Below are 25,754 nucleotides of genomic sequence, written 5' to 3'. Positions count from 1 at the left end.
CATGACTTCTATGAATGTACCATGACTTATCTAGCATTGTATAAGAGCAGCAAAAAGGAAAAGAAACTCACATACTTCTATAAAAGTTCTCTTCTCAAAAACTGCTTTATTTTCATTATTTTTCATGCTATGTGGTCCGCTCACTCCAGAACATGGTACATTTCCTAGAAGGAGCGTCTTGCACACCCCATGCAGCGAAGAGCCAGCACAGCAGGCTGCCACTGAACTCTTCAGAAATGCCAGCTCAGGGCAGGAACAGCACTGTGCTTGCTGAAAAGTACCGTAAAGCACAAGCCATTCTGCTGGTGCAGCAAGAACCTTAGCTCAATCCATGCAAACATCCCCTTATTACCTTGCAAAAATTCATGCATTCAAAAAAGTAATAAAAAGTTACCTGAATGATCCACTTTTGTTGAAGGAATGCTCTTAGGAGACATTATCTACACCATAAACACATGAATGGCTAGATCAATTTGAAGAAGTAAAGCAACTAGAGACCTGTGAGGATACGCAGTGACTTTTTGCATACTCTAAGCAATCCACAGCATACAGCTGTCCCATTCAGAACTGGCGAGATAGCGTAATTCATTATATAAATGGTGCCATAAAGCACATTACATCCTCATGCTAGTAGAGAAGAATTCATTTAGCTATAAGTGTTCTTTGCTTAAGGTAAATGTAAAAACATTACTATATTCTTTTAAAATATAACAAAAAAGCACATGACATTTTGAAATAATAAATTTGCCTTTAGCACCTCAAGTTCTGCATTTCCTCTTTCAGTTTCTCATTAGCTTTCCCCAAAACCCCACAACCCTTTCTTTCCTCAATATTTCTAACATACCCCATGTTCCAAGTGATCTAACTTGTTAATCTCCCCTTTTAAGAGGCATTTCTTTCTTCTCAGTTGTGCTAGCCTGAAAACAATTTAAGTGGTCTAATGGCTACACATTTGCTACTGACAGATAGAGCACCAACTGAAGAGACAAAATGAGAATTACAGTGGAAAAAAAATCATGGTAGGTGCAAGATTCTGTGCCAGAGAACTACCAAATAGGTAGAATCGTCTACTTGGATCGTAAAAGTGTCAGCAATTTCCTTACACAGGTACAGAATTCTCAAGCAGGGAGATGCATGGACTCTTGATTTTAGGCAAAACTACATGCACAACTTATCTGGGAAGAGAACATCTTTCATTTGATTTCTCTCCAAAATGTTTCTTTTACTCCAAGAAACTTTAAGAACTGCTGTCGTACGTTGCTCCAAGTTCTTAGTTCTCTCCTACATGTTGGAATTAACAAATTTTCTAAACACTTAAAGTTCCTTCCACAGCACTACCCTAAGTGCCAGGCAGTGGCCACACCAGTGGCAAGGAACTGGGACATACAGAAGGGTCACCGTCATCAAGTGTTTACCATATGAACAGGTACAGAAATATCACAACTCCTTCCTATTTACAAAATGTCCAGTGTTATTCTGTTCTGTGCTGTTTATCTTTACTTACATATAACAGCTCTATATTTTATTAGCAGCCAACAAAGGTAGAAGTTAAAAAGTGACGATTACTCACTTAGAAGTAATATAAATTAGGAAGGAGTGTGTGCTAAATGTTAACAGTTGTGTGCGAGGGGCTTAATTGACATTTTAAAGTAGTCATTCCATTGTTTCTTTATGAAATTATTAAAACAGTACATCTTTTTGTAACACTCACTGGCTATCAGATACTAGAAAATAATTTTGACTAGTTGCCTTCTTGTCACAGGATTGTCCACATGCACACTCAGTGTTAGGATATGTGGTCATTGTAGACAGAAGAGAAAACATGAGAGGAACAAAGGAATAGTATTTCTTCCTGCCCTGATCACTTTCCAAACACTGGGCTCTCTATCCCTTCATACTTAATTAGTAAGCTACAGACTAGTTGCCAAAAACACTTCCAATAATTAAGGAATGAAATCTTAAAATATTTACCTTAGACGGTACTTGTTCCAATCCTATGCTAACTTGTCAAGTAGGTTTCTTACTATATGACATAGTTTACAACTCAATTTCTATAATTTCAAATTAAACATTAATTTTTACACAAAATGCCATAATATCCAAGGAAAAACTAAGTTTCAAATCAAGTGATAAGATACATTACTATTTGAATGAGTGATTTGGTTAAGTATATATCAGAGGGTTATAAAATTTTTAAAGGAATATATTTATAAACTTGCTGGATACAATCTTCAGACTTTATTCTCACAAATTGAAAAGAAGCATTTTATCAGGCAGTTTTCCATCAGTCTTCACAATAGGCCTGTTTTTTTTTTAAATGAAAACAGACCCAATGGGAACTACAGCAGGGTCAGCTTTATGATGGCCGGAGTGACTCACCAGTGTGGCTGTTCCTTTTGAAATAGGTGGTGGAGCTGGATTTAGATTTAGATGTAAGATAGGTTGAGTTGGAACCAATGGAACTTGAGGACAAAGATTTTCCTAGATTATCAGAACTTTTCTTGATGATATTGGTAGCGGTCTTACTCCAGTCTGAAAGAAATGATGTCACACTTCAGTCTCCTTCATGGGGAATATGCTCTGCTTGAAAAAGTATGACTACATTAATTTGTCTCAGTCATATGAGTTTTCTAATACGCTGGAAACAGCTCAGAGAAGACTCTGAGATGTAGACAATAATAAAATGAGAAAATGGAAAAGTTTCTTACTATTTAGAACCCCACTACTGTATTCTAAAGGTGAGAAGCAATCACATTGATAAAAAACATGTACATATATATTTCACCTAAAAATGTAGTTGAGAATCTCAAGAAAAATGGAAGGGTGGATCTGATGCAGCAGAACGTCAGGACATCTGAGCTGTCAAATTAGACATCAAACCTTGAGCAGCTAGGTTAACCTATTTGGAATTCATGCTTTTCTGTAGAATAGTAGGGTCAGGTTCAAAGTTCTCCGACCTTTTTTGATCCTAATATTCTGACTTCAGGTAAGCATCTTCTCATACTTGCTACCACTGGGGCTGGGGTGCTCTGACAACGGAAGGCTAAACAATGACAGCTTGTTCCAATTTTATACACAAAAGCCAACTAACCGATGCGCCTTTACCTGAGTTGTCTGCTAAGCGAAATCTACCACAGCAGAGATGCCGCCTCCACTGCTTCTGCACATTCTCTTTCATTGCACAATGGAAGATAAAAATGAACAGGCCTGCGAGAAAGACAATATGCGCATTTAGGCCACCCAACACATTTTTAATGATACATCTTATTAAATTTCTAGATTCATTTTAATTTTAAAGTTTTTACCTATAAGTCACAAAGAGAAAAATGAGAACACCCATAAACTCATCACGTTTGTAATGTATGTATGCTGAGCTATTTTACCTAAGTATATTGCTGCGGTTATAATGCCAATATATTAGCCTGGGCCCTGATAAAGTGGTCTTTCTGCAGGTTAAACATGTCCCCAAAGCAAAAAGCCCTGACTCTACCTGCCTACTTTACTTTCTCAGCATTGTAACACAGAAATATTTCCATCTTGGGAAGATGTCTTCACATTTACAGTCACTCTTTGTGCCTATCAAACACTAACTGTGTCACTATTGCTTTGGAGACCAGCTCCTATTAACTCTCAGGGAATCTGCTTGGAATTCTATTTTATTTTATTGGCGGAACCGGGGATTGAACTCAGGCCTTTATGCTTGCCAGTGAAGCGTTTATTCCACTGAGCCATCTCCCCGGCCCTCTGCTTGGAATTCTAACTCTCTCTCTGTGGCCTCATCAACTTCCTCCTTTCCTCCTTTTTATTGGTCATTCCCATTTCCATACAAACAGTATTCAGTACTTTTCTTAAAAAAAAATCTGCCCTTAACTTGTACTCCTTCAATTTCACTTTCCCAGTGAGCCATGTGTAACTGATTAATTTTTACTATCTCTACTTCCTCTTATATCTTCTTTGCTTAACACACTCCTAGGGGCTGCAATCCATGCACAGGACTTCATCACAACTTCTCTGATCACAGTGAGCTTTGTACTGCAAACACGGCTGCCTGTGGCCATTGAACTAGGCCACCTGGCAGTATTCGAGGATGAATGACTTCCTCATCCTCAACATCACGAAGGTAGAAACTTTGTCCCTGGTTTTCTGGGATTTCCTCTTGTTCTTCTTGTTACATTCTTTTTCAGTCTTAAAAGTTGACATGTCCATCACTCACACCCAGGTCCCCAGCTCTTCTATGGTCACAGTGTCCTTTTCTAAAAAATGTACTTAGTACAGGGTCTACAGGGTCTCACTACACAGACTGGACTCTAGTGATCTTTCTTGTTCCAGCACCAACCCCCGGCCCTCGCATCTTCCTAAGCAGGCACTTCAGTCTGCTAAGCTATCTGGCTGGCCCTGACCACAGTGTCCTAATGCTTGTAAAATAAAATTATCAGGTCTCTGAGACTGACGACTATTTCCTATTTGGTCTCACCCTATTTTGTCCCCAATATCACCAGATTGAAACCCATAATAGTTTTCCAGACAGCTTTGTTTGGCTGTGTCTCCTGTGTCACCTCAAACCCCAAATGTTCTAAAGTCCTCCTAAACAAGACCCTTAAACCATTTTTACCTGCTGCCTCTCAATGTTTTAAGTTCATCCCTATCCAACATGCTGAAACTCTTTCCACAACAGGGTGTTCCTGTCATTCAAATCTTGTAGGAACTCCTAACTTCCCAGAGAGGGCATCAGCTGACACATGCTTTGAGAGTGGACCACAGTCACTCCCTTTCACACACCTACTTTCTCTCTGCACTAATATCGTGTGTCCCCATTTATTCATTGTTTATCACTTCCTAGGAGATAGTAAGACCCACACAAACACAGATCTTTGTCTATTCTACATGGTTGCTGGAGGTTTACAGAGGAATGCCAAGAACTACAAAGGAATTCAGTAAATCTTGGATGATTGAATGAATTGTAATAACCACGATTAATGAGTCACCTGTCTCGCCTGAGCTAAATGAATATGAAGCTATGCTTCTAATGAATGCATTTGTTTGATGAAGAAGAGATAAAATAGGAATGGACATTCCTGCCTGGAGCAGGGAGAAGCACCGTTGCTCCAGGCCTCTTCTTTACCTTCTGAAGACTCTGATGGTTTTTCAGTGCCTTCCCATACCTCTGCAATCCGCCAAACAGTTGTTTCCTTTTAATAGGCAAGGACACTTCACATGCCAGTGGTGTGAAAAAGCAAATGTGCATCAGCAACCTGAATGTGTTAGTGGCTCCTCTGCAGTGTGAAGCACTGGTGACAGTGTCAGGGCAGAGAGGAGGGGAAGGAAACCCAAGGCAAGGCCACCAAGAGTCGGGTGAAGGGCTGAAGGTTTAGACAAGGAAGCTCACTGCCTCGGTTTATGCTATTTTCCTTTAACTAGATCAGAGGTTCCAGAAATGGTTATTGAATGTATTTTTATCTCACAGCTAAATATATAGGGCATAGTCTGTATTCTGCCGGAAGATATATATTTCAACTAAAGACATCTGTTCTCAGGTATTAATCCAACTTTTATTTGCTATAGAGCTTCACATCAAACTAATGACTTTCTTTTATTGGGGCAAAGTTTGAAATCTTCTAAACATTGGCTTTTCTCTTTAGGCTCGATTATTACTTTTGTGACAAAAATTTCAGAGATCATGTCTGATGTCTTGAGGACACTGGAAGAAACCTAGGTTACAGATTTGACTTTTTTGCCTGACTGGGGACTAAAACCCTAATTAGTTTGAGAATCAGATGCTGACCACAATGCTCTCCACAAGAGAGGAGAGATTAAAGATACACCGACTTAATAAAATATTTTGATGATGTAATGCTCTAAGCCATAATTATGCAATATGAGATGACATCACATATTTTAAGCAACCATAATTGCCTGTAAGTATACAGCACCAAATAAGTTGCAGAGACGCTGGCCTGTGAATTAGACTAAGAATCCGACGCAGAACATCTCTAAAGTTAAGTAAGTGCTAGAAGTCATGTAAAAGCTTTGTCTCCCTGTTCAGTGTGGGACAAAATAATAAGTATGAGAAGTTAGAATGATTAAGAATTAATACATTTTAGGCTGCTTCCGCAAAGCTGTCGGCCTCAGGTTGCTGGAGTTTGAAACTCACAACTCTCCAGCTGGCCAAAAGGGCCCTGAAGGCATTCGAGGAACCAAAAAAAAAACAAAAAAAAACCTTATTCCATTTTGGGGCTGGTGAGATGGCTCAGTGGTCTAAAGCACCTACTTGGAACAAGCTTGGCAAAGCACAGGGACTACGGTTCGATCCCCCAGCACCACATGCCAGCCAGCTGCGCCCCCTGGTGGGCTGAGCTGGCCACACACACACACACACACACACACAATAAATAAATGTTAAAAAAAAAGAATTAATACATTTTAATTTCTAAGGTATAATACTATACACAATGGCAAACTATTTTTGTGGCCAGCTTGGCCTGCCCTGGGGGTGGGGCTGGCATGGCATGTGGTGCCGAGGATCAAACCATGTTGCCTGCACTTGCCTGAGCTTGCCTAAGTGGGTGCTTTAGACTGCTGAGCTATCTCCCCAGCCCCTATGGCAAATTCTTTAGTCTTGAGCTACCCTCTCACTTTGGATTTGAGTGAGACTCCCCTGATAGGCAATTTTACTATTTGTAGTAATAAGCCACTTTCTTATGAATTTAAGTTGGTCTGGCAACAAATAGGATACCAAAATTCTTTCAGAACCAATTATCCTGTTTAGAAGCCAGCCATGGGAAATGTGGTGGGCAGGACACTTGCCTTCTAAACTCTTCAGTGAGAAGCAACAGATCATGAGCCAGTGAGCTGAGAAAACAGTGAGCTTGTCTCTTAAATTCTGGCTACTTTTCCCATTTACTTATAGATTCTAATGCCACAAGGAGAACTAAAATCAGAAAATATTAGTGTAGTGCATTGTTGACATCCCAGGGAATCTCATTTCTCATAGTCTCTGCTGTCTATCAATTTTTCCCCCTTTGATCATTTTCGTCGCTCTTGGGAAACACACAGTCTTTTACCTTTCTAAAACAACTTCATGTTGTGACCAGAGGCCATGACAATTAGGCCTTATTATTCATCATGGTACTCTGAGCTTTATTTAACTAAGAAGTAAAGGACATTGCCTATCTAACCCAAAAGGTCCTAAGATTGAATTCGGAGTGAAAGCCCTTCCTTGAACCTGACAGACTATTGCTAGTTTTAGAAAACCCTTCTGTCTGATGAAGGAGCTCGCAGAGGCCCTTGCTGGGGAAGATTTTAGCCTGAAAAGCTCCACTGCACTGATTCAAGTTCTCTACCCTCTCTTCCTGGCCCCACTTCTGACTGCTTTTGTCCTCCGTCTTTCACTAATCAGAAATGTATGATTGCTTAAACTTACAACATGAGGATTAAAAGTGTTTTAATGTGCAATAAACTTTGCAAGCTTCTTATTTAACACATCTTCAACAGTGAAGGAGGACAGCATTGCAGTGCATGTGGGAAAGTGGGGCTGCCTACGGATACTGTCAGGATGGAAAATGTAACAAACTCCACACTTGGCTGAATTCTCCTAGAGCAGGACTCTAAGGGCCAGTGCCGGTTCACCAAATGCAGAAAAGGAGCAGCCAGAGAAGAGAGAGTGCCTTACACAAGGAACAAGAAGCATTCTGAAAAATCTCAACTAGTGGGCTTGGATTTTGATCATTAATGTTGCCATCTATCTCAGAACACACTCAATAGCATGTTTGAATCTTAATGTTAAGTGAAAAAAAAACAGACAGAGAAGCTTAAATGTTACCTAATTTCTCCTATATGAGAAACTCAAAAGATAAACAATTTAAAGAGCAAAAGAAAAGATCAGTAACAGGAAAGAGGGAGATAGGGCTTTTGTAAATGAGAATAAAAGATGCAGAAAGGAGCAGAGGGAGTGTAAAAAGACTAAAGGGATGCTATGTACATGTATCAACTCCAGCAATCAATGTAATCAACATATGCTACAAGCATATGCTGTTGAAATTTTTAAAAATCAACAAAGGTAAAAATTTAATCTTCCTTCTAAATATTTGTCTTATTCATTATAGATTTTTGCCGTTTGTCTTTAGTCTTAGTTTTTGTAGAGCTATTTAATTACTAAGAATATTTTGTTAAAGACAAACTTAGAGATCTTGCCTAGAAAATTGGCCCCTGCATCGAACTCATTCCTTCTGCTTGCTTTAGCCAATAAGCAACTTTCTGGCATACATGTAAAATGAACAGGCAAATATTCCTCAGTCTTTAGCTTGGTTATCAAAAGTTGAAAAAAAATTTTCCAGAAGCAATTCCTGTAGATTGAACATAATATATAGTAAAATTTGTGGCATAACACAGTATCATTTTTTCATTGTTCTCTAAAGGGTCCCTTTGAATCATGCAGATGAAGGGGAAAATAATGAACTAGTTAGGGCCCTCACTTCTGGGAGTGCTGGTGATACAGAGCCACTGTGGCGTGTGCCACAGGTTTGCACCACTGGCTTAGAGTCTTTCATCACTTGCGAGCCACTGACACTATGGCAGAATCAACATCAATACATTTGGACATAAAGCTTAAGCTGATTTTTCATTAACCTGGATGGTAAAGACATAAAAACACAAAGGAAAGACTGCAGATACTGCACAAAAAAGCTTCAGTGATGTGGGATGGAATCAAGGTGAGTAGTAAGTGAATGATCAGTGTCTTCATCAGGCCTTGAACAGAAGCATAAAGCTCTGGAGTTTTTAATTGGGAAATCATGCAAGAATTAGTTGAACCAGGTATTTGGGCAGAAGAGACCGCATGCTGTACATTATGACTGTTAACATAAATGGTCTAGATGACCTCTCAATTGCCCACTGAGCCTTCCTCTGTCTCTTTAACCAGGTCTTGGGTTCTGCTGTCTCAGACAAAGCCAGCTGGCTCTTGGGCTGGGAATCATTAAAGGTTTATGGCTGTCTTTGGAAACTTCTTGAATCCTTCTTTCATAGTACCAAGTTGCCCTTTAAAAAATTATTTCTCTATGTTACAAAGCTCACTGCCAAAAGATGAGTGATTTATTTCCTCATGGAGTGTAACATTTCACTCAACATAACGTCTCTTCAGGTGTTTGGGGCTACCTTGGCGCAATCCAGAATGTGTGCTGTATGTGTGACAGCACAACAGCTTGACTATTATAAGCTACTAACCTCAACCTTCAGGGCAAAGAAGACTTAATTGGCATTCAGCATGTGTTACTTCATAATCTGAGGTAAAATTTCATTTTCTTAGTTTGCCAATAACATTATCATAGTTCCCTAAATGATTTTTCACAAACTATAAGATATTAAGTTCTCATTTATTCATTAAATTTGTGCTCATTAATAGGTTTTTAAATGGAAGTAGACATTCATCTCTTAACAAATTTAAAAAAAAAACTGAAGGAGCGGTTATGGGTTTGGATTTTCTACTTAGTAATCCCCCCCCAATACTGTGTCTTGCTATTTTCATGTTTTCTATAGTCATTACATTGTCAGACTCTAATGACCTCAAGAAAAGTATTTGCTAAATGAGAATAATATTATCCTTCACTTTTTTTTTTTTTTGGTGGAACTGGGGATGGAACTCAGACCCTTGCACTTGCCAGGGAAGCACTTATTCTACTGAGCCATCTCCCCGGTCTCTTATCCTTCATTTTCAAGACTTGAAAAAAAAAAAAAGTAAAATCAGATGTTTTTCAAAAGTGCCAGCAAATCACTATTCATGATACAAACATGCCCTGATTCTGCTGCTCTGGGTACCTTAATGTTATCAAAGCAATTCAAGGCAAACATTATCTCTGACTAGACGAGTCATGGCCTTCTGTGTTTCCCACAGCACTTCCTAGTTGCAGGATAGCATGTTGCATCACATCATGTTGTCTTATCTGTACGGAAGGAGGCTCCTTGAGCTTGAGCTATTTATCAATATTATTTAGCATTCCTGGAAACGAAAACTGAAGATTAAACTCTAGAAACTGAGTTAGACCTTATGATTCTATGAGCTTATCAGGAGAGTTAAATCGCCCTATAATGTTGGAGATGCCTAATGTAATTGACAGTGTCAAATATTTTTGTAACAGTTAATGAACAAATTATACAGGCAGAGCTACAGTTCATAGTTTGCATAACCAACAGCTGAATCTCAGAGGAATCATTCCACCCACAGATGTGTGGGTGGCATCGTCTGGACACAGACCTTTAGTAGCACCCTCATCAAGACCATCTTGGCAAGTAGGAAACTGCCTTTTTAAGGATGAATTACTGATGTATAATCCAAGGTTCTCAGATAGACACACTCCATGATGAAATTATGTCGAACATTTCTTTTTTGTATAGCAATCTGTATGTAATTTTAATATAATGATTTACCAGTTTCACTGTGGGAAAGGAGTAAAATTATGAAGTACAAGTAGACAGGTAACTCCACCATGTTAAGAAAAGGTTTACCTTTCAATCTTAGAAAAAATATCAATGAAATAATTATTATGCAATTTAGTCAAGTAGGTAAAATAAAAATACACTATGGCTAATTAGAAAATAATGAACTTGGCCACTTGGATTTATCTGCTTACTCAATTAGGTAAAATTTTAATTATAGTCACATAAATTATATTTTCTGATAGTGTGATTTTTGGTAATTGGTTAGTTATAAGTATATGTGAAAAATGAAAATATATAAAACCAAATAAAATTAAAGTACCTATAAAATAACATGCAAATAAAATAGAAAAAGCACATAAAATGCATAATGTCCATACCGTGGTTATGAGCATTCCTATAATCACGCATGTGTGTATTTGTACATACACACCAACATACATGAACTCTGTGAGATAAAGTGGATTTTTAACACACTGAACCAATTTTTTTTTTTTTTTTTTTTTTTTTTTTTGTGGAACCAGGGATTGAACTCAGGTCCTTGTGCTTGCCAGGGAAGCGCTTATTCCACTGAGCCATCTCCCCGGCCCCTCTGAACCAAATTTTGAAGAAAAGAAATCTATAAAAATTCACTCAAGGGCCAGCTAGATAGTTCAGTGGACTAAAATGCCTGCTTTAGCAGAGTGCAGCGGCCTGGGTTTGATGCCCAGCATGCCATGTTGACCCTGCCCCTGGGGCACGCGGAGCCTGTGATTGAGACTGGGCGTGGTGGCACATGCCTGTAATCCCAGCACTTGGGAGGCTGAAAACAGGAGAATCACTATGAGTCCCATCTACGTAGTGAGACCCTGTACACCCTGCAGACCCTGTACACCCTGTAGACGCTGTACACCCTGCAGATCCTGTAGACCCTGCAGACCCTGAAAACCCTGTACACCCTGCAGACCCTGTACACCCTGCAGACCCTGTACACCCTGTAGACCCTGTACACCCTGTAGACCCTGTACACCCTGCAGACCCTGTACACTCTGTAGACCCTATAAACCCTATACACCTTATAGACCCTATCCTAAATTTAGTTTTTTTTTTAAAAGTCACTCTTCTGAAAGATGTGCCCTGAGTCTCAGTGGCTTCCCTAAAGCCTCGCTGCTGGCTCAGTCCCAGCTCTGCATGCCCCATAGGGCTCAGAAAGCCATTGATGATGCTTCAGTGCTTAGCTGTGTGTGAACTCCGAGGATGCATGCACACATCCTTCGGAGTTTCAGTTTTTAGAATACTGTGTTATGAGACAACTCCTTCCCCCAATTATTGTAGAAATATAAGAGCTTCATGTCCAAACCAACATCGAGTGCTTTGAGGCACATGCTTCCCACATTCCCCCTGCTTGCTCCTCACTCCCAGCGCCCATCCCACATGGCCTAAGGTACTGGCCCCCATCTCGACCACTCCACAGCCTCCTTCTGCTCTCCCTGCAAGCGTCATTGGATCATTCTGCACATTCTGTCCACCTGCCCCTTTACAGAACACACGCCCAATCGGGCCACACTGCAGGCCAAACACCTTTGACATGCTCCACGCTGCTCTTTTTAAAATTTATATGAAATTTTAAAATTTCCTAACAAACTAATAATAACAACAGCTAGTACCTTGTATATCATGCTCTTTAAAGTAGTTACTCAGTATACATGACATAGACACACAAGAGTCTCTTACAAAACTACACCCAATCAGGTAACAGCATTAAGCTATCTTTTCAATGAACTAATAAAAACTAGGAGCATACATGAAATAAATCAGCATATATTTTAAAATACTTTTGAAACAGTGAAACAGGTAAGGAACTATTTGAACCTTTTACTTTCTATTTATCTATCTTCTATTTTGTTCTTTACTTTATGTAAATATATTACATATAATATATATAAATACCTCTCAATGCTCTTTTAAAAAAATTAAGTGAAAATTTAAATATTTATCTTATAAATATATATAGTCTCATATAAGACAAACCATGCAATATTCAAGCTTTAATAATGCTATGTTCTCAAGTTCTATTTACGTGCCTACAAATGCCTCAAGTTCATCTTACTGTACATCAGAACAGTAGCCCACATATGTGTATTCCACGTCTTCCTTACTCACCTGTTGATGGACACACACACCATGTCCAAGATCTATTGATATAACCTGCACTGTGCTACCAGCGGGCATGCACGCACCCCTGTGATGTGGTGGTGAGAAGGTAAACTATCATAACCATGACGGAAATCAGTGTGCAGATTCCTCAAAAGATAAAAAGCGTAAATTTCACTTGACCCAGGTAACCCTTTCCACATGTATCTTCCAAAAGGGTTACAACTACCCTCGCACTTAGAAAGTACCTTCCACCCGAGAGACTCCTGCCCGTTTCTACTCCCAACTTTCCCCCATTTAATTCCTACAGATTCTTCAGATTCTGCCATAGATCTCATGTCTTCTGTCTCCTCAACACTACCTGCCATAAAGTGATACACTGATAAACATCAGTGTCTCGTGGTATAAACTCCATGAGTCAAAGGACCAAAGGAAAAGGAAATTTGCTAAAATAAGGAGGACTGGAAAGAGAATGAATAGATAATAATGAATTTCTCTTAAGTGGTACATGATTCAATTTTGTAGTCCTTTAGTTGTTCCTTTAAACTGACTAAATTCCACAAGTTTTTTTTTTTTTTTTTTTTTTAATAAAGCACAAACTTGTAACAACAAAGCCTCTCTTGGAAGGACTCACCAATAAAAACCAATAAGTAACTTTCCACAGTGTCCCAAGAAGTCTCAGATAGCCTGGCTGACTAAGCAATCATTGGTAGACTCATGTACTATCACTGCCTTTTAATTTAAATTCTTTTTAGAAGGTGCTTTTTAATATCATCATATCTGCAGAAATCTGTTCTGAATTTGTATAATTTGAAAATCAGTCTTAAAAAGTCAGTGATTTATGAAGAACATTGACTTGATGATGGCTTACAACATTTTTCCCTCTTGACAAGAGACCCATGCTGGGAAAAATAAAACATCCCAATTCTTATTCATGGAAACAGAGCTGCACAGACAACTGTAGCTGCTGAAGGTTAATGACACTGCCAGGAAACTCTAAAAGCAAAACCAAGGTTGGGCTGGCAGATCACTGTGCCTTTCATGTCCAATCCTGAAATATAAAACCATGGAATTTCTAATGTTAACAGACACTTTTGTCAATATTTACTTAGGCCCTTTTATGTAGTGTATTATAGAAGAGTTTAAGTGAAGGAATGCTCACTACATACAGCTAGAGCCCAAGGAAGATAGATTCATGTGCTGTTTCCAACTTTTGCAGACGAACTTCCTGCATATTATTCTATTAATTAAAGATAACAAGCCTGCACAGTCCCACTGCTATGGGCGAGTGAACCTGAATAACTGGCTGAGCTAACTGGCGTACATTTATGCCACAGGATTCCCTGTGTGGATTTAGACCATGCCCAGAATCTCTCCTTTCCTACATCCCTTCTTTAAACAAAAAATATTTGACACAGTGCTTTAGTTTACAAACGGATGGGGGTTGGGTAAGCAGTGAATCATATTCTTCTGCAGCTAAGAACAAACCTTTCTTGACTCCACCTGCAGGGACCACCCTACTGGGTGCCACATTTGCACTGCACAAACCTGCCTTCCACCCCAGCTCTGGCTGGGTCAGCTTCAGGTTGGGCTTCCTTTCCATACACCCACAGCTGCAAAGCCAAGGCCTTCTGTAAATCATTAGCAGCACTCACAAGTATCCCAATGTGCTCTAATTTCTCTTGGGTTGTTGGCTTTATGATACTGAACATTATAGGTTTTATCAACAACATGGGGCATATTAAAAGAATATAAATTTGGGCTGGTGAGATGGCTCAGTAGTCTAAAGCACCTACTTAGAACAAGCTTGGCAAAGCACAGGGACCGCGGTTCAATCCCCCAGCACCACAGGCCAGCCAGCCCTGCCCCCTGGTGGACTGAGCTGGCCACACACACACACACACACACACACACACACAAATAAATAAAATTTTAAAAAAAGAATATAAATTCATTTTCAAGAAAAAAATCAAATTTGTATTGATCAGGGTTAAAAGTTAAAGTCACTATAGAGTACATGAGAATCTGTCCTGTAGAATCAGAAATGCGACTGGAAACTTGAAGGAAGCTTTATATTTTTATACAAAGAAGAACAAACAAATGCTAAGCAAACATTTGTTAGATTGCTCTACCTCTTGAAAACACAAGAGTTTCTAAATTAGGTAGTGCCTAGTTTTAAATCCAAGACCCAAGGTACATTGCTTCTGCCCCTGGATAGAAACAGAACACTCTGAACATGCACGGGAAACCTGTATAGGACACGGTTTCCTGAAGAGCAGAAACACTCAGCAAACTGGATGGGAGATAAAAGCTATCTGTGCACTTGGACTGGGGACAGAGACTCAAGGTGGCATCTGTCTGAAAGGAAGCTTATCAGCAAATATGATAAACTACAAAGTGGAAAGTTCTCAGGTAGCATTTATCTTACCTTGTAATGAATTGAAGATGGAGAACAGGTACATGAAGGGGATATTTAAGGGTCCCCAGGCAAAGAAAGCAAAACCCCATGTCATGCCCAGCAGAAAGGTTAGGCTGACCACGCTGCGCAAGTTCCTCAAAACCTCCTCTCGCAGGGTCCGATTGCTTCTCTTGCTGTTTCTCCCGCAGATCTGCACCATCACCACAATGAACATGGCTACATTGAGGAAGAACATGACTCCAAAATACCCAGCACAGGTCACATAAAACACCACCGGGTCCTGAATCCAGCAGCTTAGCAAAAGAAGAAATGAAAGAGAAGGAGTTTTATCATGCCCTGCTTATTTGAGGACTTTTCTTGGTTTGAGCTGAACTAGGGCAGATTTCCCTCTTCAACCCCTTTGGAAAGTCACTTTGCCTCCCTAGACCTAGGAGAACATTTTGGGTTGGCTCCGCCCAAACCATGTCTCACCCCTCTTCTCTTCTGTGCCTCTACTGTAAGAATGGGAAGTTTCGGCACTCAGCTTTGCTCTGCTTTGTAACTGGGGCACTTGCGTACTACCATTCTAAAGGACTCTTGGCAAAATCATGTCAGCAGCCTCATACAGAAAGGATCAAATTCATTATTCCTGCATTGCTCAATGAGAAGACTTAATTTATAGTCATTTAAGTCACACCTACTTATGGGATCATTATAGTGAACAAAGTAATTCTTATTAATATATAACTGTCCTAATTGAGGTGAAAACTTATGGTACCATTTTAGGATTCCTATATGAACACTTCCTATGCACAACTGCAAAGGTTATATTTATTATAAAACACCTTAGTGCAATGAAGGATGTACTCAGAATGCTATATAGATCATAAAATATAAGAAAGAAAATTAAAAACTGTATTCTGGTCAGAATTTACAAGTGTTAAAAAAATTAAACAAAAAAATAAAAAGAATTTACAAGTGCTACAATTCACAGATGTCCTAGTACCCAGTGAGAACTTCACTATTTGTACAGAAACGTAAAATAAACTCTAGGACACAAAAGACATATAGTCATCCAAAACAAATTCCACTAAAGCTCATACAACTTACAACTCATCGCCTTGTTCCTTCCCGTAACTTTCTTTACCATAGACTTCATCTTGTTTCCTGCTTGCTAGAACAACTGATACGATGAAGGCAGGCAACCCTGTTATGAAAAGATAAGACACAATGAGCTCTCCTGAAGCAAAAAGGACTGACCTTTAAGTACTGATAACAACAAGGAAAGAGGGAAGGAAAAAACTTCCATGTCACAGACCCAACTTCTTACAACTGGCAAGTTGGGTAAAACCACTAACAACATCCTCGGCTTGGGGTAAAATCACGACCCTGCTTGGCAACACACAAATCTGCTCTTTCCAGGCTCATCTTCTCTTTGTTCAGTGATCCCCCTGGAGGTGGAGGCCCTGAGTCTACAGAATCCAGCACCAGCAAAGGTAGCTTCATTGATGGCACCGCACCGGCCCCACAGTGCAGCACTAAAGAAGGGCAACTTCTATTGCTATATTTTATGTAAAGCAAATAATTTAGAAAAACTGAGTGAAAAACAAGAGGGGTATCAAGACCTTATGGTCTTTTTTAAATTCTCTCCAGAGAATCAATAAAATACTCCCACATATATTTCACTGGGGACATTGATGCTACCCAATTCCCTGAAAGATGCTTTTCTTGTCTCCTAAGAGAGCTCTTAACATCTTTATTGCCATCTGAAAAAAAAAAAAAAATTGTGAGAAAGCTCTAAAATGCCTAGCCCACTATGAAGCCCAGAAAAAGAAAGGCGCTCCAAGAGAAGATTCCAAACGGGCTAGCACGACCATTCCACGTCTGACCGAGGACAGCCTCGTGTTATAAAGTTCAAGGCAAGAATGCTGTAAATATCTTGGTTGCACACAAAGAAATAACATTCTCTCCCTGGCTTCCACCCCACGAGCGTGTGTCTCAGGATGAGTGTAGTGCAAGTCTCAGCCAGCCTTTCTGTTTGGAAGCATAATGGAAACGGCCGTGGTCTGCCAGCTGCTTCTCCAGCCTTGGGTGGGCTGGCTCGGGGCTCAGGAAGTGAGCCTGTGGTGACTCAGGCGCTAAGGCTTTCCTCTTCTCCTCAGTGTGGCGAGGACGACTGAAGAGGTTTCTTTTTTCTTTCTTTCTTTTTTTTTTTTTTTAATGCAACGCCGAGGATGCCCCTTCTTCAGGATATACAATGCACATCAGCCCCACTGTGTGCAGTGCGGTTCTTTTGAAACAAGGGTTCTGCAAGTAGCAGGCAATCTTTGTGTTAGAACAAAGCGAAAACATCCAGTGGGCTTACCCCAACCGACGATACAAAATTTTAGAATATAGCGGCGGATGTAAGTGTTAAACACTTTAACTAGAGCGATGTACATGTGGATCGCTTCCAGCCCCATCCAGGTGAAGGTGGCCAGAAGGAAGAAGTGGAGCAGCACCGCCACTGCCGTGCACAGTCCGTCCACCTCGAAGGAAGTGATCCAGCCATCCAGGAGGAAGATGAGGTTCAGGAACAGCAGGGCTGAGCTGAGGTTCATCAGGATTTTCGAGGGGTAATCCCTCCGTAGTTTCCTAAAAAAAAAAAAACCCGACCAAGATTAATGTTTTAAATAAATCTTTTAAGCAGGAGAGCAAATTCAGATCATCAACAACTCTGCAGCAGGTTAGGTAGTGCTATTCTTTATGACGGGGTTCTACCACATCGAGAGCTAAAGATATTTATGGGTATTTGGAAGGTTAAAGATTTTTTAAATATTAATTTTATTTCCAAACTGTTTCCAATTGTTTGTATAATTCCCAACTGGTTTCCACAGACATTCTTCAATCCAGGAAGAATTCCAGAGTGATAAGAAGACATTTTCATTTAAAACAAATCCCTTCAACTTTTTTTTGAAGTTTTAATGAGTTAAAAATTTCCTTTAAAATTTCATGTTTTAAGCTGTAGAAAACATTTTATAAAATTATATTGAGTTAAACGTTAACCATCTCTTACAGATTTGAGTGTTTTTTAATAGAAATGCAATGACTGTAACCTTAGTAATATCGTTGGAACATCTGCATTGTCTAGTCCTATGAGGAACCTGAACATTAAAACTGCACCACCCAACGTGATTCACAAAGTGCGTGACTCCCCCACAAAACCATGGCGGTTTTCTCCTCCACATTTGGACCGGTTAGCACTAGGCCAGGCAGACAGAAAGACACTTACTCAAAAGCAATATATGTCAGGAGAGTTGCTGCTGAAAAGATAGCGGACACTCCACACCCGATGTAGGTGATGAACGTGAGGGCTTTGGTGTTTCTTGCATCTATCTGGGAGGCGCTCCGTGGAAGGTCCTGCACCACACATGGAAAACAGCTGTAAGAACTCCCCCGCCCTAACAGGTCTTCAGTGTCCTCAGAGTCACCGCTCACCTCGGGCAGGTCACTCTGCGACAACAAAATGCACCCACGCGGAAATCCCACTCATCCCACCCTGGTAGATCAGCCTGTGAGAGAAAAAGGCAGCATTCTTGCAGGATGGAGGCACACACTGCTCGATCTTTATTGTCCTGCCTGAGTTCTACGTGCCTTGTAAAACCCTGAAGTGTAAGACCACCCACTCTCGGCCTGGGGATACAGCTCAGTGGCACAGTGCCTGCCTGGCAAGTGTAAGGTACTGAGCTCAATTCCTCGTACCCTCCTGCCCCACAAACCAGCTAGGCCTCCTCCTGAAACTGGAGAGGAGGCAGCTCCCTCGCACAGGGAGCAATCAGGTGCAGGTCTCTGTTCTTACAACTGAGGTGTGAGTTCAAATGGAGGCTAGTGTCTGATGCCAAACCCTTGGATCCTTGGATTCTCTGCAAGTGGAGACCAGAAGAGCTGACACCGATGGCCATGAGTATCTGGATCTAAGGGTGACGTTGAGGCTTCGAATCACGATCATTTCACAGATTGGTATGAATTAAGTGGGAAGCTCTGAACGACATTTTTCATAAATAACATGCTAAGAATTTTAGATTGTTTTGCTTTTTATCCCTGTCTACCTGAAAGGGCACAATTTAAAGTGTGCCACTGTTAGGTGGCAGGAGTGAACATTTTTCACTATATTAACACATGGATCATCAATTTCACTGTGTTGAGGCAGACTTAAAATTCTGGACATGGTAGGACAATCTCTTTTCCTCCTTAAAAGGGGAATTAGAACAGGGATAGATCTTGAGGTGAGACCAGACATTTATGGCTGGATGAAAAAAACTGCTTCAAACATGGGCATGTTCTAAAATAGAGCCTCCTTGGAATTGGGGATTTACTGAATATCCAATATAAACTTCTAGATTCTTCTGAAAAAAACTGATACAGATTTTTCCTTCTATATGTTAATTTTTCCTTCTATATGTTAATTAAAAATATCAATAAATCTGCGTACACACAGGTCTGGAGTAGGCGGCGTCTGTGTGCACATACATGTGTGTGAAATGAGCGACGGGAGGGAACAGGTGCCTCTGTGACATGGAGAAGCGTACAGAGTGACAGAGACCAGCAGACTCGAGAGCTCAGGAGCCCAAGGGGACTGCAAGCGCATGAAGGAAAGGCAGCTGGCACAGGGCATGGCATCCAGACAGTGCCACTCAGCTCTGCAGCAGTCTGCTTATCCAGGATCACTCGGCCTGGAGAACTGGACCACAGCCGTGAGGACGCTCCGAGTGACGTGCCACTGGCTCTCGCAAAACCTCTCTTCCTGTCCAGGTAAGGCAGCTGATTTGTGAAGCACAATACAACCCAGAATTCAAATAAAATTAAACAATACTATTAACATAGAATTTTTATGTTGCCTCATCCATACAGAAAATTTAAAGTATTTATCCCTCAAATGAAGGGCCAATTTTGTATCTGTATATACAAAATAGGATAGCTTTACAGCTACTTTCTCTTAATTCAATGAGAAGAAAGACTTGTACTGATAGTGTTTGGACAGGATATCATGTCTGCATCTTGTATATGAATAACCACTATGAAGACAACAATATGCAATGTATTAATTATTGAAACTGTCCCACTAATCGGTTTTGAAACTGTTTCATTGCTATTAGTTTCTCAATAAAATTAATAAAAAAAGTATCCCTGTAGATTTGCCAACATGAAAATGTACTGGTGTAAAATTATAAAAGTTTTACTATAGCTCACCCATGTCCACCTAAGCACCTGGCCTCTGACAAGTGGATGTGGGTAGCATGTTGGTGGCAGGGCTGGGCTGGGGCTGCTGCTCCTGGCGCTGCTCCTACCCACGTAGGTTTATTCCAACTAAACCACTGCCATGCCACCATTAGGTGACACCTCCCCAACACCTCTGCTATCCCAAATCCAATTTGATGCCACCACCAAGGCAGGCAGCGGTACCCTGCCGCCCACAACCGTTCGTCTTGTGGTCTTAGTCTCTCTCCTACATCTGTACTGGTAGAGACTCTGGCCAAGGAACATCTCTAATTCCCAATCTTGTAAACCCAGTTCAACTGGTGACCACAGGTCCAGGGTGGTAAGGAAGAAATCTAATTCCACACCTTATTTTGCTGAGGCAGAAAATGTTGAGAATTCCAAATCTGATTCATTTTAAGGATGGGTGAAGGAAATGACAGATGATGAATGCCAATGTTAAATCTGCTGGATTATTTGGGTACAAGATAAAGCACGAAAATATCTGAGATTGACCATGATTTCCTAGGTTGTGGCTTAAGAAAAATGGATGCTTAAAACTCTACCATGAAAACAAGAATAGATTTCATCTAGAAATAAAAGACGTGATTTTTAATGGAAAAAAAGCAAAAAATTTTACTGTAAAGAAATGTAGAAGTGGACATTATAGTCTACATACTTTTGTAAAGTAGAAGATACACCTATGGGTAATTGCATCATGGGAAAATTTAGGAATGTGGTAATACACAATGAGTGAAGAGTTTATCTAGCAAGAAAAGCTCTTAACAATGTCTTGGTGGTCTGTCTGGAAAGTGCTGAAAGGATATGGACACACTGCCAAAAAGGACAAATTTTGGAAAGTTCCTTTCCCAGTAGTTTATAAATTTACAAATGCAATCAAGATGGAAAATGGGAAGATAACATGAAAAAGGCCTCTCTCCATATACATGTAAACTAAGTTGTTTAATTGGATGGGAACATAAAAGTAATACGCAAATTACAAACTCATACAAAGGAACTGGAGATTCAAAGCAATGGGCAGCAAAATCTGCTTGTCGACAAGCCATCTCTGAGTAGTCAATTCTTTTTTATTATGTCTGTAATATTGAACTTATAATCATATTCACACATAGAAATGTTTAAATGAATTAAGCTACAGCTACCTATAAAATAGGTTATTTTATAAAAGAATACCTGCTATCACTTGTAAAGAAAGGAGAAGATGGAAGGCAAATTCAGTTTCTTTTTACATTGCGAAGGGAAAATGCACTACTACTTAAGCACTCATGTGCAAGTTCTGCCAATAGATAAAAGTATTCATAGTTATTTTCTGTGATTTGACACCTTCTGCAATGACTTGTTCTTGTCCCTCAGAGTATTTATGTCCTGGGTTGTCAGGAAAATTACAACTTGCAAAGCTGCCATGGGACAATGGCCACTTGCATAGGCCAAGTAGTTCAGAGCCAAGGACCACATCCCCCATTGCTCCTCCCAGTCCCCACAGGAAGGCCGGCGTAGGGCTTAAGGGAAAGGATAAACACAGCCTCATGTCTGTGTTTCCAATTGGAAAAGCTTTCATGCCTCGGCTGACATTACCCGTTCCCGAACCCTATTGAAAAAACAAATGGAGTTGGTCTCCTTTTCGAAGCTATACTGAAACAAGGACTGTTATGATAATGGAGGCTGCTCTACATACCACAAGAATGTTTGCAAAGACAGAAATGGACATAAAAGGCAAAGGAGGCGTGGCACTATGGGGGAATTCAGTCCTCCGGTGGGGTGGATCCCAAAGATTAGGTGTGGTAAGAACACACACTGGTCTACTTACTGCAACTGTGGAGTACACGGGTTGCTGAGCTAAAAAGCAGGGCCATGTAAAAGGAGGACAGAGGAAAGGAAGAAATGAATGCAATGAAGGCCCGAGCACAAGAAAAATGCTGTACCCATCTTCTCTCATGCAGGACTGAAGGCTCCATGCTAGGGTGACTCGCTAATCCAGCCTTACAGACCACAGCCTCCGGGACAGGGAATCACTGATCACACTGTCATGGTGCAGAGGAAGAGCAGAAAGCAACACAGTTGTCACCTGAGGAAGGTGATTTTGGTTGATCTAGCCACAGTTTTCCTCCATATTAGTAACATCCAAAGTTTTCTTCATTTGAACTTTCCTCCCTCCTTTCCTCTCCACCTCCCTGTCTCCTTGATTTATTTCTCTGAAGGGTTTCATGAGGATTTTCTTTTCTCTTGAATCATCTACCATGCCACTTAATACTACAAGAAGAATAGAGTTCTTTTCTATAATCATCTTCACATAATTGTAATATATGTTTTCTGTGAATTAGATTATTGCTTAAGAATCAAGATTCAGGGTAGAGATGGACATTACCAGGAACTAATTCCCAAAACACACAATCTAAAAGGTGGACTCACAGAAAAACAAATTTGCCTCTAAAACCACATCACATCAGATGGGGGTCAGCTCTCCCCTTACCATCAGGACTCCAAAGTGTGTGAAGTGGTTGCATAGACAGATGGTCTCACTGGCATTTGAATCGCTGTGAGCAACACATCCTGATGTGTTCCATCCCCCAAAACTCTCTGTGGAAGAAAGGGAAAAAAGAGCGAAACGGAACAACAGGTCAGTGACTTTTCTATACGGAGTGAGACTTTCAGAGAAACTTGATTTAGTTTCTACTGGTTTCTAGAGTTTATCTGTAGGATGTATACAATGTGAGTGTGTGTGTGTGTGTGTGTGTGTGTGTGTGTGTGTGTGTGTGTGCTGCAGGAGGTGGAGCCCAGGGGTGCTCTACCACCCAGACCTTTATTTTATTTTAATTTTCTGATACAGGATCTCACTGAATTACCCAGACTGGCTTGAAATATGTGATCCACTGCCTCAGCTTCCTAAGTATCTGGGATTATAATTCACTCTTAAAGCCAATACCAAGAATAATTCAGGTTCCTAGAATCACAACATTTTAGTGATAGGCAGGCAAGTGGAAATTATCTATTTGGTACATTCAAACTATTGTTCCATTGCAGTAGCTCAGGGGTTATTTAGGCATTTGACTCAAGTATACATTTTAACTTTGAATAAAAGTATCTATAAAAAAGTGATCTTTTCGAATATGCCACACACTAATGCATTCATTAGACAGTGCTCCCCTGGCTGCCAAGACCAGGATGTGTTTCAGTGAAAATACAAGAATAAAGTACGTCTGGCTTTTTAGACCATCCCTAGAAAGGAAGGAAATTCAGACACGCTATTATGCAGGCAGTGGTCCTGCAGGGTGATGATTTATTATAGTGTGAATACATCCCAAGTGACTTGTATCATATAATGTCACGTATGACCAGCTCATGAATTATTAAGATATTGGATCAATTTATTTTAAGATGCAAGAAAATTTTTGTCATGATGTACAGTATATGAGTAAATCAGGGTCTCAAAGCTCTGCCACTAACATACTGAAGAATACCCCTGCCCAGCTCTAACAAGGAGTATAAAAAAGGAGGCGTGGGCCACTTCGAGGGTATATATGGTTTAAATATAGGTCTCTATGAAGCCAGGACCAATTGGGCTACAATGATTCCAGTGAAGGATTTGGAGAAAAAGTGACCCTTTGGGTGCAAAACCATGAAGCCACTTCACTTTTGTTTCTCCTCCAAAGCCCTGACACACCCCTGCCGAATAATTTTCTTTCCCCTTAATTCTACTCTCCTTTCTTGGCTGCTAAATGCTACCTTGGAGCTGTTCCTTTTTTCCATGTCCCGTATTGCCACTCTGATCCCCGTGTTTATCTTCCTCTAGTGTGCTTTTCACCACTTCAGAATTTCAGATCTGGAAGCTGCCTTTCTAACTGCACGCCTTGGGCATACCAAACAATCCCCTTAGATGTGTTCTAGAATAATCAGATTATTCATATGTCTCTGTTCAGCTAAAAGTGGCAGCAAGAACGCATACTGTATTTCACAAATAGCTCAAATAGAAGAGATGGTTTTATTTTAAAAAGAGCAAAAAGAGTCAAATATGTGTATTTTTTTGTACAAAGACTGAGCAGTTGTAGCAATTATACCTGACTCACCAGGCATCTAAGCCAAATTTTGCAGCTCAGTCACCCTTACACTTCTACTGTGACTCACTTTGGTTTCTGAGGCAGAATGAAAGGAAACAGGGTGTCTCGCAAGGTTTAAAATGCAGCTCTCATCTATATTAAGGCAATCTGTATTTTAAAAACTTACTGTTTTTGTTCAGATCCCAGAAGGCACAGATGGGCTGATGTACTTCCTAGATTAACATAAAAAACAAATATGTGAGATTGGGTTTAAAATAATTTAAAATCATGTGACTGAGATGTGGTGAGACTGAACATGCCCTTCATTTCACAAAGAGACAGATCAGCATTAGACAACCTGGACATCCTGAAGACACCAGGGGTGACCTTTTATGGAGACTTCAGGTGAAAAGTCAGCTACAACCTCATGAAGAATCACATAAGCCATTTTTCTACAGCTTATCATAATTTTTCTATAGTCTCACCATTAGATACTAAATCCACTATCATTCTTAGAACTTAGCAAAACTTTTACACTGGAATTTTCCATCATCTTCAAAATGCACTTTTAATACTGGGTATATACCTGAACAAATTAAAAACTGGACTCTGAGATGGGCACACACACAATATTCAACAGTAGCAGTCACAGCAAACAAGCCACCCAAATGCCCAAGGATGAATAAATGGATAAACAATATGTGACATATCCATACCCATTAGCCATCCCTAGAAAAGAAGAAAATTCAGACACTTGCTACAGTATGGATGAATCCCCAAGTTACGATGCTAAAGAGAATAAGCCAGTTTGCTAAGGAAAAGTGGTGTGTATTTCTACTTTTATGAGATATTTCTTAAGAAGTCAAATTAATAGAGACTGAAAGCAGCGGAGGTTTGCCAGGAGCTGTTGGGTCAGGCAGATGGGAACAGAGCTTCAGTCGGGGGAGACAGAAAAGCTCTGAGATGCATGGTGGTAGTGGTTGCGTGACAGTGTGGAGATGCGCAGTATTACTGAATGAATAGTTTAGAATAATTAAAATTGTATGCATGAGAGCACTGCAGAAAAAGAGGTTCAGAGTAGAATGAGGAGGTCCTAAAGGGTTCATGACAAAGGAAAGTAGGTTCTTTGATGACTTGACTCATTTTTTTCAGCTTGCCAGTCTGCTTCCTTCCTACGAAGCTTCCTGCTTGTCCAATCCATGGTAGGATCGTGACTGGGACCCTCTACGATAGTGTGCAAATCCTCTCCTGGACTACTGGGCAACAGGAATGCCCATCTAACTTTACCACATAGAGATGACAGCAAGGACAATGAAACGAGAACAGTCTGCTGAGATTTTTAGCAGCTGCTAACGTCTTAAAGAATAAGCCCAACCTCTCCTGTTCAATCTTCGACTTTCCCAGCTGCAGTTAGCTTTGATTTTAGAAATATAAAGAAATAATCAAAACCTCTCCTAGCAGAATGGCACAAATGCAACTGCAGCCAACTTATTTGAAGCAATTGT

The 25,754-nt window shown here is 40.3% G+C and overlaps 1 protein-coding gene across 6 annotated transcripts in view; it reads right to left on the bottom strand.

Moving 5' to 3' along the window:
* The window catches only part of Adgrg6 (adhesion G protein-coupled receptor G6), a 138,036-nt gene that overhangs the window by 3,003 nt on the left and 109,279 nt on the right, over positions 1–25,754 (bottom strand). For 3 of the 6 annotated variants that reach the window (XM_023712221.1, XM_023712222.1, XM_023712223.1), the window contains 9 exons: positions 24,437–24,482; positions 22,686–22,792; positions 18,231–18,358; positions 17,325–17,593; positions 16,070–16,166; positions 14,990–15,273; positions 3,106–3,207; positions 2,380–2,532; positions 395–440 (listed from right to left, as the gene is read on the bottom strand). In XM_023712221.1, coding sequence (XP_023567989.1) covers positions 427–440; positions 2,380–2,532; positions 3,106–3,207; positions 14,990–15,273; positions 16,070–16,166; positions 17,325–17,593; positions 18,231–18,358; positions 22,686–22,792; positions 24,437–24,482 — 1,200 coding nt within the window. In that variant the 3' untranslated portion in view covers positions 395–426. The remainder of the gene's footprint in view (positions 1–394; positions 441–2,379; positions 2,533–3,105; positions 3,208–14,989; positions 15,274–16,069; positions 16,167–17,324; positions 17,594–18,230; positions 18,359–22,685; positions 22,793–24,436; positions 24,483–25,754) is intronic. The other 3 variants (XM_023712220.1, XM_023712219.1, XM_004628547.2) reach the window with 1 other exon arrangement.

Source organism: Octodon degus, unplaced genomic scaffold, assembly GCF_000260255.1.
Source record: "Octodon degus isolate 3935 unplaced genomic scaffold, OctDeg1.0 scaffold00024, whole genome shotgun sequence".
NCBI lineage: Eukaryota > Metazoa > Chordata > Mammalia > Rodentia > Octodontidae > Octodon > Octodon degus.
This window is presented reverse-complemented; position numbering and strand designations above follow the sequence as displayed.